Genomic DNA, 15,155 nt, shown 5'->3' with positions numbered 1-15,155 from the left:
TGTGCTGACCCTTGGTGTCCTGTCATCACAGTGTACATGAAAGGGCACAGTATTTCAGAGTAGGAGAAGATTGGTGGAGAAAACAGATGCTAGCTTCAAGCAGAGAAGATCACTCAGGGTATGGTTTCATCCAAGGTTAATGGAAGAACAGACACAATATCAGTGGAAGCAAGTTCAAAGCAATCAATTATGCACAGAGCTGTAACTCCAGTCCTGAACAGTCATGATGTACTAGTGATGTTCTTGCAGCATTTTGGCAGTGTTTGTAATTGACAAATATCCTCTGTACTGCTATGATTATCTAATTTTCTGTTCTTGGATGAAGCCAAAAGGTTTGGGTGGAGAGGAGTAAGTGAGAGAAAACTTCTCACACACAGCAGAGCACTACTCATGCAGAGGAAATACATGTAGCAGTTGTGGAGGCAACAGGAGAGAGTGGCCTGTGTAGCCTAGGGTGAATTGGGCCCTGGGTAGCTCCTGCCTTCATCCGTACAGCTTTTGTTCTCCCAACTCAGCAAATATATTGAGATCTTAGTCCAGATAAAAAGATTAATACTCCAGTCTTGTGGCCAAAAGCGCTTTCTGTTCATAACACTCTATATTTTCTTTCAGTTGTCTGTAAGAGCAAGATGTGAGACCTGTAGTTCGGCACAATCTGGAAAGGTACTGAGTCTTGAAACTGGGTTATTCAGTGATGCCAGTTCCTGCTTTTAAGAACCAACTTGCACACCCACTCTCAGAGTCCTTACTCTAATAGCAGGATTTTTAAGAGGTGCTGAGTATAATGGGATGTTCAGTGGTGATTGTGTTATACTGAAAGTCCTAAGGAGTTACTTGATAGTGTTAGAATATTAGCAGAATTAAGTTTAGTTGGGTCATAAGGGGAATGCTCACTGTTGTGTGGTCATAAAGCAGAGCTAAAAACTCAGGCTTTATCTGGTGCTGCCTGGAATCCTGGAGGCGGAGGTGGGCACAGCTAGTGCCTGCGGACAAGGCTGCATCTGCTGCGGAGGTTGTGCAAGATGGGATAACAACCCTTTGTAACGGGTTTGTAAACTCTGCTTGGGAATTCCCTAAGCCTTTTCTTAGAAGGTTTTGGAATATCTTAATATCAGTTCTACCTTCTGTGAGAATATGGAGCAATATACTTATATTGGTATTGGGTAATGTTAGGAAAGGAGGTAAAAAACTGGGAGATCTATTGGATTAAATATTGACTGTTAACTGAGTTCTTTGCTACAGAACAGTATTTTAGAATGAAGGTATATTCATTCTTTGTCTTTTTCTCTCATTTTTTCTTTAATAAAGTGCACTTCAGCTGTTTGAACTCTTCTTCGCTTCTCCATAAGCTGTGAAACAGAAGATGTGGAAAAGTATGCCCTTCCCTTTTTCTACATGAATGATAAGAGCACAAGATTATTACTACAAGTTTTCTGCAAAGATGAGTTCTGAGGAGAAGAGTATATCTCCTGCTCACAAAACATCCACTCCATCACATAGAAGTGCCTCCTCTTCATCATCATCTCAGAGGGATAGGAAGCAGGTAAGGAAAAGATCTAGATATTTGTAGCATCAGATGAGATGATTAATTTATTCTTATAGCATGGCAATTAGTTCTCAGTAGTTCTAAATGCCTTTGCTGAGAGCACTGAATGTTATTGCTATCACTAAGATCTGTTGTTTTTTTCACTTAAGTGAAAAAAAAACTCAGATTCAGGAGCAATTGGGTACTAAGCGTAGTGCTGTAGCAGGAAGGATATGATGTGTGCAAGAGTAGTAAACATTCTCTGAAGTCTTTGGTGAAGTGTTTTTTTCAGCAGCATGAAACTACAGTCATTTCTAACTGTTGTTTGTCCTATGTGAATATTGCTTTGTAAATCTAACTGCTGAGATGTATCATCATTTTACAAGATGATATTTCCAACTAACAAAATTCAGTTTCAATGGTATATTGTAAATCCTTTATGGAAGCACCTAATATTTTAAATACTAATTTCTTTTACTATAAATTTACACAGTGTCCCACATCATATAGTATCAGTCCAATTACGTTAGACTTCCATTACTGATAGACTCCTGTCCATGTAGGCATAATATGTCTTTTTGCCAGACAAGGGCTATACTATTTCCCTTGAGAACAACTTATGTGTTTCTGTGCTTTTTTGAAGGCTGGCATATAATATGGCCTCCAGGATCAGTGGGGGCACTTCAGAAAATATCAGAGCTAACTACTAGATTTCAGATAAGGTGTTATGTGTACATTTACAAATGCAAAGGCTGATACTGCAAATTTAATTAGAACGGAAACGTGGTTTAAAAATGCCGATCCACAGATAACTTGAACACTAAGTTAGCTTCTGTGTTAGTTTAGCATCATAATGTTTAAAAAAAGAAATGCATCTAATGGTAAGAATGTAATAACTGTTTATTATGTACAATATTATGAATATGTTTTAATTAATGCAATACTGGCTTCTTTTCAGCTTGACAAGGAAAAAGTGGCAGGCAGTGAACTTAAAAAAAATTGTTATTTGGGGCATACATTTACTTGAATGCCAGTAACTTAACGTTTTCCCTGCTACCTGTATGTCAGCTGTGACACTATTTTCTTAGCTGCTACTGGAACAGTTTCTTACCTGATTTATAAAAACTTGAAAATAGAGAATTTTGATGAAAATGTAACATTTAGAGTTTTGAATGTAAATAATCTTACCATAAAGGCTGTTTAAAATATTAAACCAGGAAAAGAATGCTGATGTGTGTTAGATAACAGGCAGGAAATGTGTCTGGAATATTTTTGTTTTCATCTCCATTGCCCTTCACTGAAGGCAAAAATGGTCTTCTCACAGGTGGTAAATATTTTCCCTTTCATGTCATACAGGATTTGGGGTAGCTGTACTCAGTTAAGGTCCTGGTTAGCATATGATCCCCTCTGATTTTTCAGGACTTCCATCTGGAGTAAGAATTTTGACATCTTTAGTTGAAAGCATCTGTGTATTTTATCCTTCCACAGTTAAACCYGATGAGGGCTAATGCAGGACATGGGGAAGTGCTTAGCTCAGCTGACAGCATATCCTCTGAATTCTCTGTGTAATTAGGTAGTTTGGTAGGATCATGAGAGTCAGAGTGAAAAACATTACCTTTTGGGAATACATTTTACCATAAGTCTAGTGGCTACCATGTCAGTTACCATGGCAACAAGGAAAGTGAATTTGTCAYCATCATAAAATGGATGCTTAACTTTAAGTCCATATTTGGTCACTGAAACATGAAGCAAGATTTTAAAATAAAGATGAAGAGGACAATAGTGTGATGCATCTAGAGCTCTCGTGGATCTGATAAATGTCTGATGGTACTGAACACGTATATTTAGGCACATAAATGTGGACTAGAAAGCCTGCTGCTAGGCATTCATTTTTTGACTTAGCGCTTTGCTTTACTTTCAGTGTTATAGGCAGAGAAATATCCAAGAGTATGAATGGATTCTGTGGGCTATTTCTTCTGCAGTGAGACTGAGCTATGGCATGTAATGCAGCCTGAGATGTGATAGTCGTATATCCAAGGAAATAAGCATAAGAATGTCTCCTGTTGTGCATGTTCTTATGTGTTTTGGTTTTTGTAAACTTTCCCCAAAACATAATGATAGCTAAGGGCTTGGGGGGTTTCGTCTGTGAACTGTTGGTTTTTACTTTGAAAAGGCTTGAAAATTCTGTCTTGCTCCCTCCTTAGACTCTTTATAGCAGCTGGGTAAATAGCAGCCTTCTTGAAGGGATAATCTGTATGGCATAAGGAATGTGATGTGGTTGGATAAAGTGTCAATGTAGCTTTCGTTGTCATATATGAGGATAACACTTGGTATTTCTGGATGGTTAATGACTGAAATCTTCTCATCATATAATTCTTGTCAAAGTCATACCAGCAATTATGGAACAATTTTCCAATAAATTATGGTGCAGGAGGCTGAATGAGAGAGAACATGACTATGATAAATCATTTTAGGGTAAGTGGAAAATCTTGTTCTGTATATAGTACTGGCATTTTAATGTAGGTTTCTTTTTTTGTGCCATATACATCACCTAAGAGAATTAGCAGTCAGCAAAAGCTTTGACATTGTCAGTTTGTAGGCTTCATAACTAAGTGATTGATAAACCAGCGGAGTCTACTAAAGCCAATAATAACTGAAAAACTGGGTTTAGATATTTGAGACATCATAGGAACTTCAGCATCATTCATTTTCATAAAAATTTTTGTTAATTTGCAAGATAGAAGGCTCAGGACCAAGCAGTGATATTTAACCACTGAGCTGAGCAGGGCTGCAGTGCAATTACAGTAGCCCACCAGGAATACTTTGGAATGGTGCAGCAGCTGTTTGTCCTACTATGAGAGCTGTTGCAGAGCCAAGACCCCCTGTTTTTTCCACTGTCGGGGGCACTGGATCATTCTAGGAAGACTAAGAGTCCCTGTGCAAAAGTGAGTGTGAAAACTGCAATTGTAACAGGCGTTTCTGTGGGCCATGCAAGAAGGGGAAGTTCTCATCTTCCTTCCCTTGTGAAACTCCAAAAAGGCTAATCATATTCTGTTGCTTAACAAATAGGAGTAAAACTAGCAGTGTTTTTAGAAACTATAGCTGAATATCATAAAAGCATATGTTCTGCATTTAATCTGATTGCTGTAAATTCCTTATAAATATTCCATATTTTAGTGATCAACTAAATATGCAAGTCATACTGCAAATTGTAATGTTACATATTCTGTGCGATGCATGGGTAGTAATATTGTGCTGAGAAGGCCGAAAGAAGTAAACTGTTATACTGTTAACCTCATGCAGTTGCATAAATTGGGGCCTGACCCCAGGCTGTTAAACCTGCAGTTGCAGAACAATGAGGAAGTAATACAGGAGGAGAGTGATAATGATGAGATTGTGAACAAAGCAGAGAGCTTGACTTTTCTGACCAGCATCGAAAGGGTAGCTAATATATGATGTAAAGTGGATTTAGCAGTGTCTGATATTTTAAATGCAAGGATTTCTCTTCTAATGTCTTTATTTTTTCTTTTTGCTCTTCCTAGGGAGGAGAGATGATCAGCTGTTATCTCCTTTTTTCTCTGTTTCTGTCTGCCGGATTGCTATTTCAACAAATCCTTGGTTCTTTTCCCACATAAACACAAAAGGAGAAAAACTTTTAGTCCTAGTGCATTTAGCCTTGTATGATCACCTTCTCTACTAGGAGGGCTTTCATATTCCAAAGGAATATTCCGTTTCAGCCACATGTGAAGACTGAAAGATAGGAGCTTTGAAAGAAAAAGAGAAAAGATTTTATAGAGCAGCAATCATTTGCTTTTCAGATTTAATCTTTTGCTTTCTATAAGAGAGATATTGACTAATAGGAGGAGGGGTGTACCTAAGGGATGGAGAAAGGGCTGAGCTTGAGCTGAAGATGTTAACCTGGCCTTGAAATAAAGAGGCAGAGCGTGATTTCAAAGTCACGACACTGATCCTGCCTAAGGCTTTTCTGTACTGAAAAAGTTAGCTTTTTTTGTAAATAGTATATTTTAATTGACAAGGTAGTCTACTGAAAGCATTTTTTTTCCCAAGGCAAACATCCCCGTTCCATGGGTATAAAGGCTTTAATAACAATGGACAATGGAAGAATAGTGTCATTTGTCTGCAGTGATCTTAAACCTTAGTTTATAGAGTAACGGGAAGACTATAAAAAGAGGTTCTTGCAATAAATGAGTCTGGAAGTGTATCGTATTGGTACCTGAAAGAAAGAACTAATGGTCATTATTTGGATTTAGGGATGCAGTAGAAATACAGGCCCCACAGTGCTAGGCATTGTATTAAGCACATAATGAAAGGGAGTTGCTAGCATAAAATGCTGATTAGGTGAGACAGTCATGGATAGGGAACAGAGAAAGAGAGAAGTGACTTGACTGTCAGTTTCTTTAATGATCAAACATAATGAGAAAAGATCACAGAAAAACAGAGTGGTTGAGGTTGGAAGCGACCTCTGGAGATCGTCTAGTCCAACACCCCTGCTCAAGCAGGGTCACCTGGAGCACGTTGCCCAGGATTGTGTCCAGACGGCTTTTGAGTGTCTCCTAGGATGGAGACTCCACAACCTCTCTGGGCAGCCTGTTGCAGTGCTCAGTCACCATCACAGTAAAGAAGTTTTTCCTCATGTTCAGACAGAACTTCCTGTGTTTCAGTTTGTGCCCGTTGCCTCTCGTCTTATTGCTGGGCACCACTGAAAAGAGTCTGGCCCCACTGATAAGATTCTCCCCGCCTCAGTCTTCTCTTCTCCAGGCTGAACAGTCCCAGCTCTCTCAGCCTTTCCTCATAAGAGAGATGCTCCAGTCCCCTAATCATCTTAGTAGCCCTTCACTGGACCCGCTCCAGTAGCTCCATCTCTCTCTTGTACTGGGGAGCCCAGAACTGGACGCAGTACTCCAGATGTGGCCTCACCAGGGCTGAGTAGAGGGGGAGGATCACCTCCCTCGACCTGCTGGCAACACTCTTCCTRATGCACCCCAGGATACCATTGGCCTTCTTGGCCACAAGGGCACATTGCTGCCTCATGGTCAACTTGGTGTCCACCAGCACTCCCAGGTCCTTCTCAGCAGAGCTGCTTTCCAGCAGGTCAACCCCCAGGCTGTACTGGTGCATGGGGTTATTCCTCCCTATGTGCAGGACCCTGCACTTGCCTTTGTTGAACTTCATGAGGTTCCTCTCTACCCAGTTCTTCAGCTTGTCGAGGTCCCTCTAAATGGCAGCACAACCTTCTGGTGTATCAGCCACTCCTCCCAGTTTTGTATCATCGGCAAACTTGCTGAGGGTGCACTCTGTCCCTTCATCCAGGTCATTGATGAAGTTCCAGTATTGACCCCTGGGGGGCGCCACTAGCTACAGGCCTCCAACTAGACTTTGCTCCACTGATCACAACCCTCTGAGCTCTGCCAGTCAGCTAGTTCTCAATCCACCTCACTGTCCACTCATGTAGCCCACACTTCCTGAGCTTGCCTATGAGGGTGTTATGGGAGACAGTGTCAAAAGCCTTGCTGAAGTCAAGGTAGACAACATCCACTGCTCTTTCTTCATCTCCCCAGCCAGTCATCCTATCAAAGAAGATTATCAGATTGCTTAAGCATGATTTCCCCTTTGTGAATCCATGCTGGCTACTCCTGATCACAAGACGAATGTATTAGGAAAAATATTGTAGGTTCTGTGTTAATTCTAGAGTTTCATCCATCTGGCTAATTTTAAGAAGAGTAAAAGTAGAATTAGAATGAGAATTATGAAGTGAAGTCTCTTGGCTAAGAAAACTGACTTCAGGTTTCTGGAAGAAAGGGTGCTGTATCTAGTTTTAGTTTCATAGGTAAGCTTAGTAACCAGTAACCCAGTAGCAGTGCCATAGAAATTGTTTCAGTGAACTGCAGTATACTTGCTGCTCATGAGCTTAAAAATCTCCATAATTTTCCATGAAACTGAGGACTTCAAAGGGAAAAGAAGAGGGAGCCAGAATATGGCAGTTAAGTAAAATGAAAAAAAACAGTTCTCTTTGTGGATCCTTGAAGTTTGATGGAAGAGGAGAGAGCTCACCAGTTGTAAGTGGGTTACTGGACAAAGAGCTGTTGGGATTAAAGATCAGAATGGTTCATGTGTCATTTTATTTAGCTGAAGGCCACATGGTGCTTATGGAAGCAAGTAAGGAGAGAGGTTTTTTTCTTTCTTTCTTTTTTTCAACCAGGAGTATCTGGAAGAGCTTGCTGATGTATAGCAGATGTAGAATAAAAGCTTGTTTGTGACTCATTTTTCTAATTACTTGATGTTTAAGAAGCTCTTTTTGTGTGATTATTCTAAGCAATAGCAGATTCACATTTATCTGTCCCAGAGAAAAAAAATGGTCTGGTATTCAATTGCCTCTTAGACTGAAGTTTAGTACAAAATGCTAGATGAGATATCTGCTGTGCTAGATGAGATATCTGCTGTTGCTATTGCCTTGTCTCTGGTGCTGCCAGCCTTCCCTGGCAGCTCAGTGTCAAGCAGAGAAGCAGTGGCAGTGAAGGGTCATGGCGGGAGCAGCCATGGTGGCTGTGGCTATGGGATTTCAACCACTGGTATTTTTCCCTTGGTAGCCTAGCTGGGCAGAGTAAGGCCCACACAGATCCATCCTGCCTGTTGGGAAAATAAAGGCCTTTGAAAGAATCTTTCTTTTCTATTTTCTTATTTAATTTAGCTTTTTTGATGTTTTTTCTGGAGAGGCTTGGTGAAGGTGTAGGAGGGAAGGTGTGTATTCATATAGTATGATTTTTAATATATCAAGACCTGTCAAACCCTCAACTTTCTCTTTAGTTTATGACCCATCAGTGAGACAGTATCAAGGACATTTCTGTGGCTCCACTATAGATTTCTGCCTCAAACGATGACAGTATAATCGATTGACCCTGCCTGCCTATCTATTTAGTGTGCCTTTAGGCAGTGTTGCCCATACAGGATTGCAGTGCAATGTAAGATACTATATTCTGTGTGGAAGGGAAATCTGAGGACGTTTATATCCCTTGTTTCTTCTTAAAAGGAGTGGAAACCTGCACCATTCACTTACTGCGACAGCCTGATGTGATATCTGGAAAACAATTCTTGATGGTTTCCTATACATTTCATTTGTTGTTGTCTCTCTGTGACTTTAAAGGAAAGGAAGGTGAAGGAGGACAGTTGTCTGATAGTTAAGATACGGACTTGAGGACTTGAAGCTGTATTCCTAGCTTTGCCTTGTGACAAAACAGATTTTGAAGAGCCTTTTTGCCTCTCAGTGGCTTGTAAGGGTTGCCTAACTATTAATTGTTAATCTCTTTGAGAGTTTCAGATTGGAGATGCTACTAAATGCCAAGTACTCTTATTACTGTTACTCTCTTCTGCTGTGTCTTCTTCCTCATTAGCTCCCTTCAAATAATACAGATGAAGCATCATTAGAGCAGGAAGTGTTAAATAAATACTTTAAATGGCAACAAGTCACTGGAGCAAGCAAAAGTTCTGAGGGAGCCAAAGAATTAAGTGGCAAAATCAGTTTAAAAAAATGCAGTTGTTTTTAAATCAGTTAAATGCTGCTATTATACAGGCTTTTTGATAATTTGTTTTCAAGACACCCATGTGAGTGTGGAGGACCCAGATTCAAGATATGCAAATGCATTAGGCAGAAGAAATATGTGCCTTAGCAAAGCTATTAGTTGTTCTGGTTTCTCTCTTTTTCTGTTTTTATTAAATATTTTATCTTTGAGTTGAAAATGAAGCTGTAATATAAAAACTGGGTCATTTTTGCAGTAAAATGAGATTGTTTGTCAAAATTTTTCTAAGTTTTTTTTTTAAATAACTGCCTATATTTTTGTATTGCATATATGAAGGTTTAAAGGATATTGAGAGAGTCTAAGTGACTAGCTTACATGAGGATGTGAAAGAGAGCCCCAGGAAGAAAAGGTTTCCTTTTTTTAACCTAAACGCTTTTTTTTAGGTGAAGTTCCAACTTTTTGGCCTATGATTTATACTAACCTAGATTCCTTGGCAACCATATTAATGTGAAAACTGCATATATTTTCTGAAATAGACCATTCAACATGTCTAGAATGCTTTTATTAGTTAACAAATTAAAACATGAAGGAATAATTTTATGTGTAGAATTTTATTTTCCCTCCCTTTCTTCTGCTGCATCAGCATTAATAAAATGTATTGCTAGCTTGGCACTATTTAGAAAATTATCCCTTTAATTGTGAATATTCAATAGATAGAGTAAAGCTTTGTGTCATGTGCTAATGTTTGAATTCTCTCCGTCAGTTATTATCAATTTATCTGTCTGCTATGTTTTCAGATAAACATGCCAAAATCTAAAGTAAGGAAGAAGGAAATTGTTGTTAAAGGCTCATACTGTTATTTGGAAATTATTCCAAACCAACTATCATTCTGGCTAAGAGACGACTGCTGTAACTGATGAAAGTTCTTTTTTGCTTTAGCCAGTTCTGCTCATGCTGCCCTCCAGGAAGCTCTTCAGAGGAGCAAGAGCTTATTTCTCTTTAGAGCTTGTCAAAAAGTACCTTTAAAAGCAGAAGATTCTTTGCTTCCAGAGCCTAAAAGTGAAGTGCTACATGTGATACAAACCTGGAGTTCCAGAAAGAGCTGGTAGAGGGCTCTTGAACTAACAAATCCTTGACATATTCATAATACAAGAAATGTGTATTTTACTTATCCTGGGAAAGAAGCAAAGAAATACCTGTGTAGTATTACACTACAGAAATGCTGCTTAGATATATTTGTCTTGCAGTAAAAGGTGACAAAGAGAAAATGCTTAAGGGTGGCAATTTTGCTCTTCAGTGCATTTCTATACAAGATCAGCATATGCTACAAAAAGAAAAAAAAGGCTAAGGTAAATACATGTGCTATTCAGAAAAGTGTTGGTAGGCTCCTTTGTTGGTTGATAGCACAGACTGTGGAAAACAGGTATGGAACAGGGTCAGTAGAAGGGACTGTGGGTAAGAATAGGACCATGGTTGCTTTATACAAAGAGAAAAAAACTGTTAGAAGAAAGGAAGGAGAAAAAACATTGATAGAGACGTGGTTGTTTTGCTTTGTACTCACCCTTCCCTCACAGTGGTACTCAAGACTATCTTTATTCCAATATCAGCATAAAGAAGGCCAGAGCGGATTGAGAAGCAGCCTAAGATAAAAGCAAATTTCAAGGTTTATTCCATTTGCGAATAATATTGCAGATGAACTCTGCATATATCACAGCTCTATTTAAAACTGGTATATCTGCAGGTGTATCTATATATTCATATCTTCTCTATTATTGCTGCTGTATTTCAGATAACAGGAAAACTATGTTTTTAGAGAATGGAACTGGTTAAGCATTACACTTTGTGCTAAACAGTTCAAATAAAGAACACAGATGCATGCGGGGGTAACTAGACTGTAAAAAGAATGCCAATGAATAGCAGATAATGAAAAATGTCTTTTGAATAAAAAGGAAAAAAGAAAAAAAGCTCTCTTATTCTATACTGCTGAGGCAGAATAGTGTATGTCTAGGTCCTGTGATTACAGGTGTTGAAGACAGCAATACTGCGAGCAAAGTGACTTGTCAGTCCTTTTTCATTAATTAACTGAGTGGAATCTTGTGCATATTTCTGAACTAAAATACAAGTATCTTAGTCCATGATGAGTGACAAATTCTTCACCAACTTTTTTTTCTTGAAAATCAATAATTTATGAATTAAGAGAACTCACTGCATTAAATAAAATTAATTCAATTAAGTAATTAAGCTGCAAAGCAGAAAGGGAGGCGTGAGTGCCAGGCTTGTCCTCTGGATTTCCTATTTCTACTTACCCAACACTTCTTTTCTTTCTTTCCCTTTGAAAAAGCTTGTAAGTCTTTTCTGTGAATGGGAACTCTCGTTCATTTAAGAAATGTTCAGTTCTTCTGCCTCTGTGGCTGAAGATGCTCCATGTGCTAGCATTTGTTCTGGTGGATGAGGCGAATAGGTCAGTGAACTCGTAACAGAGGAACAAAGTTGGGAAGATATATGGACAGATACTATGAAATATTTTCTGTTCTTGCTCTCCAGAGAAGATGAGAATATGAAACATCATACCGTTATTCCCTCCATCAGCTTTCTTCTCCCTTGCACCTCTTTTGAAAGCAACGGGGAAAAAACACAGGAGAGATTCAGGATTTGTATTTCATGTTATGGGGCATTTTGGAGCCCTCTTTGTGGTCACATATATAATGTTTGTTGTGAATAATCTCAAAGTCGAAGGAAGGATTGCAGTTAGGATTATGATTTAGTAATGGGATTACTAAGCAATTTTAGTTAAACTCGGTCTTGTTGAATTAATTTCCAAGAGAAATTAGCATAGAATTCAGTGTTGCCTGAGTTTTTCACCAGGACTATAAGTCTGTGATAGCACACAGATGTTACTGAAGCATGAGAAGGTCTGGAACTGAGCAATGCACGAGTGAAATCCTCCTCCTGTGTTCTTGGGAGGAAATGAATGAGTTCCAGGCTGATCGATACTCCTAGATTCATGGATTATTCATTCTTCTGTTCATGTAAACAAAACTCAGGAGCTATATTGATCTTCTGCTTTGAATAGCCTCTTTCTTCCTTTTCTTCATATCAGCTTTTTTTAACTGCTTCCTTTACTGGCTATATTTTTGTTGCTAAAACCAAAAAAATTTCTAGATCCAAATCCTTCTCTTTCTGTGACACTAAATAATTAAACAAACTCCTGAATTGTAAAAATTGCTGTTTTTCAGAATGTCAAGTAATTGTGTAATTTCTAGCTGTAATTTTGCAGAAATCTAACATGCATTAAAGGAAAATATTCTGCACCAAATAATGTCCCTTGAATACTAGGCTATAAACATGTCACAAATTTAAAGCAATTACTTTGCATCAGTGTAATGCTCATGACAGAAAAGAACAGGAAAGCAGACATTTACAGAAAATCAGACAACACTTTTGGAAATAATGAATGTAAAGGGAAGTAATTTTATTTGAAAAGTGTTCATTTTCTTGTTTCCAAACAAATAGTAGTATAAATCAGCATTCATTATAGTGCTGTTAGAGAATAATGTATTTCTGAAATGAAGTGGAACTGCAGTGACTGAGGGCTGCCCAAAATAATTTACTTGCCTTAAAACTGTGCAATTGAAAATGTCACTGGAAATCTGGCAAGCCAGGGACTGCTGGGTTACTTCACTCTAAATATTTTACAAAATGAGATTGCAGTTATGTAACAACAAACTGCATTGGCTGCTACATATGAGACCTTCCGAACATCTGTGTTGGGCATTGCTCCATCTTGAGATGGAAGGATTCCTGCCTGCCAGACAAAACTGGCAAGAAAGTTGGGAATCATCCTGATTATAATAATCTTGCTTTGAAGAATAGATTTAGGATTTACAGTATATTGTTTAAATCTGATATCATGTGCAAATGTAGCATTTCATCTGTTCAACTAGAAAACTTTATCGTAGCTCGTTTCTAGTAACTTTGTGGTGCTGAGCTCAAATAGGCATATTAAACTACTCTCTGTGCAATGTTTGTACTCATTAAACACAAGTTCCTACATTTTTTTCTCATCTGGCTAGTCCTGGACATCAGGTTAATGAGATTTGCCTCTCTTTTATAAAGCAGAAGGTTTCAAAGCACAGGTGACGAAGATACTGGTGGTTGGCTCTGAGGAATGCAACAAGTAATACAGTGCTGCTGCTTTTCCTTATTCTTCACTGTAAAATCAAATTAAAAGCAACCGAAAATAAATGATAATTGTTGTGTTGTGGCAGGGATGCTTAGTCTTCTCCACTGGCAACAGTGGCAGTCCCCGTATTTTCCTTTTGATTCACAGCTGCAAATTCAAAGAGAACAATAAAGATCTGTTAGCCGCTCTCTGCAGCAAGATGTGGTCTGTGCATTATATGAAGATTTATATGAATAGCTGTGTTTAATTATTTTGGTTATGGTCCTTATATACTTAGTTACTTGTATAAACAATAATATTTACTCTGCTATTTGTATATATTTTTATATTCTCTGATTGTTTCTGCTGTCACTTGTTGCCTGTGTAATCTCTTCTTCAGTGGACATAACGAAACTTAACTGTCCTCAAAATTTAATTGGTGTTTTTCATTGAGGAAGAACTCACCCTTCTCACAGAACTACAATTGCAATTGATTGTTACTGTGCTACATGTGGAAATGAAATAGTTTATTTCATGCCAAAGAGATACCGTTGATGTGTTGTGGCAGAATTCGCACAAAATGATAATGTGGGAAATAGCAACATTTCAACGGGGAACAAAATGCAAGTCTAAACAGGCAAAATGTGGTTATCTTTGCTCAAGCCCATAGTAAAAATGCTTATTATTTTACAAAATATGAATAAAACTTCTCCGGAAAATAGGAAGACATTTTTAGATATACTTTGCTTAAAAATGGCATTTCCTTCAAGATCACTTCTGAGATTATGTAGTTTGTATTTGTACCAGACTTTAGAGATACAAAGTTTTACAGTATGATCATATGTAAAAACAGCTATAGTGGTTTAGGATGGTTTTGCTCCATAAATGTTCATTAGCAAGCCCATTAGCTGAGACCCAGTAACTGATCTTGTGAACAGTTATAGTTTATTACAAGCACTCATGTAATAACTTACTTCACCTCACTTGAGAAGCTAGTTACAAAAAGCTAAGGTGTGATAATGAATATGTTAGGAACAGTAATCTCTTATGTGTAATGGTTTGCTTCAGAAGTAAATGTATGACAGTGCCTATGTCATGATATATATACTCAGTGTCTCTTATCTTGGTAGAAAATGTAATCTGGTTAGGAACACTTTGAATCTCTATAGGTAAAAACTGTATTAGCACCTTTTCTTTCCTGGCTTTTTATAGTTCCCAGTCATTTCTAGGTTGAACAGAGAAATTAGTCTACAAACCAGTAATAAGAAAAGGAAGAGAGGAGGGAAAGGAAGAGAGGTGTACTGGCCCAGAAGACAAACTTCTTATGCACTTCTGTTATGCTTGGTAGTACTTGATGCACTTTGAGCCAACTGAAGCATGATGCTGATATTTTATATAACCAGTTTAACGATTAATCATTCTTTGCTTAATGTGTATTTTAAAAAGTAATGTTGAATAATAAGTGCTCACCTTCTTTATTTTTTCTTCAGAGTGTTCATATTTTGGAGCGGAAGGCTTCTTCGGGAAGTACAGACCTTTCTTTAAGCAAGCAGTTCCTTGAAACGGACCCTATTTCTCTATCTAAGGTAAGCAAAAGCATCGACAGTCCTCTTAGAATTTTACGAAACTACCCACAAGAAAAGTCACTAAGACTTAAAAACTGTCGCCGAGACCTTCAGAGATCACCTTTCACTGTATTTTTATATGACCAGAAGAAACTTCTTAGCAAATAAGTGTAATTTCACATAAAGAAGACTTCATTTTAAAATACATCAAATAAAAAAGTAAGACTGTTACTGAAAAGGTGAGGATGCTGTGGTGGAATATTTGGCAGAAAAGAAAAAATACTGAAGTATCTTTAAGTTCTGGTTTGCAGGATTTAACACTGAAACAAAACTGGAAAACAAATTCAGCATGAAACATTATGTTCACC

The 15,155-nt window shown here is 38.1% G+C and overlaps 1 protein-coding gene across 2 annotated transcripts in view; it reads left to right on the top strand.

Annotated features, from left to right (window-relative positions):
- The first annotated feature begins 1,438 nt into the window (after positions 1-1,438).
- Positions 1,439-15,155, top strand: part of OSBPL6 (oxysterol binding protein like 6) — a 49,675-nt gene continuing 35,958 nt past the window's right edge. The window contains exons 1-2 of one of the 2 annotated variants that reach the window (XM_026075430.1): positions 1,439-1,543; positions 14,713-14,808. In XM_026075430.1, the coding sequence (XP_025931215.1) occupies positions 1,442-1,543; positions 14,713-14,808 (198 nt within the window). In that variant the 5' untranslated portion in view covers positions 1,439-1,441. The remainder of the gene's footprint in view (positions 1,544-14,712; positions 14,809-15,155) is intronic. The other variant, XM_026075420.1, reaches the window with a different exon arrangement.

Source organism: Apteryx rowi, unplaced genomic scaffold, assembly GCF_003343035.1.
Source record: "Apteryx rowi isolate R43461 unplaced genomic scaffold, aptRow1 scaffold_110, whole genome shotgun sequence".
NCBI classification, from domain to species: Eukaryota; Metazoa; Chordata; class Aves; order Apterygiformes; family Apterygidae; genus Apteryx; species Apteryx rowi.
Note: the sequence above shows the minus strand (reverse complement) of the source record. Positions and strands in the feature narration are given on the sequence as shown.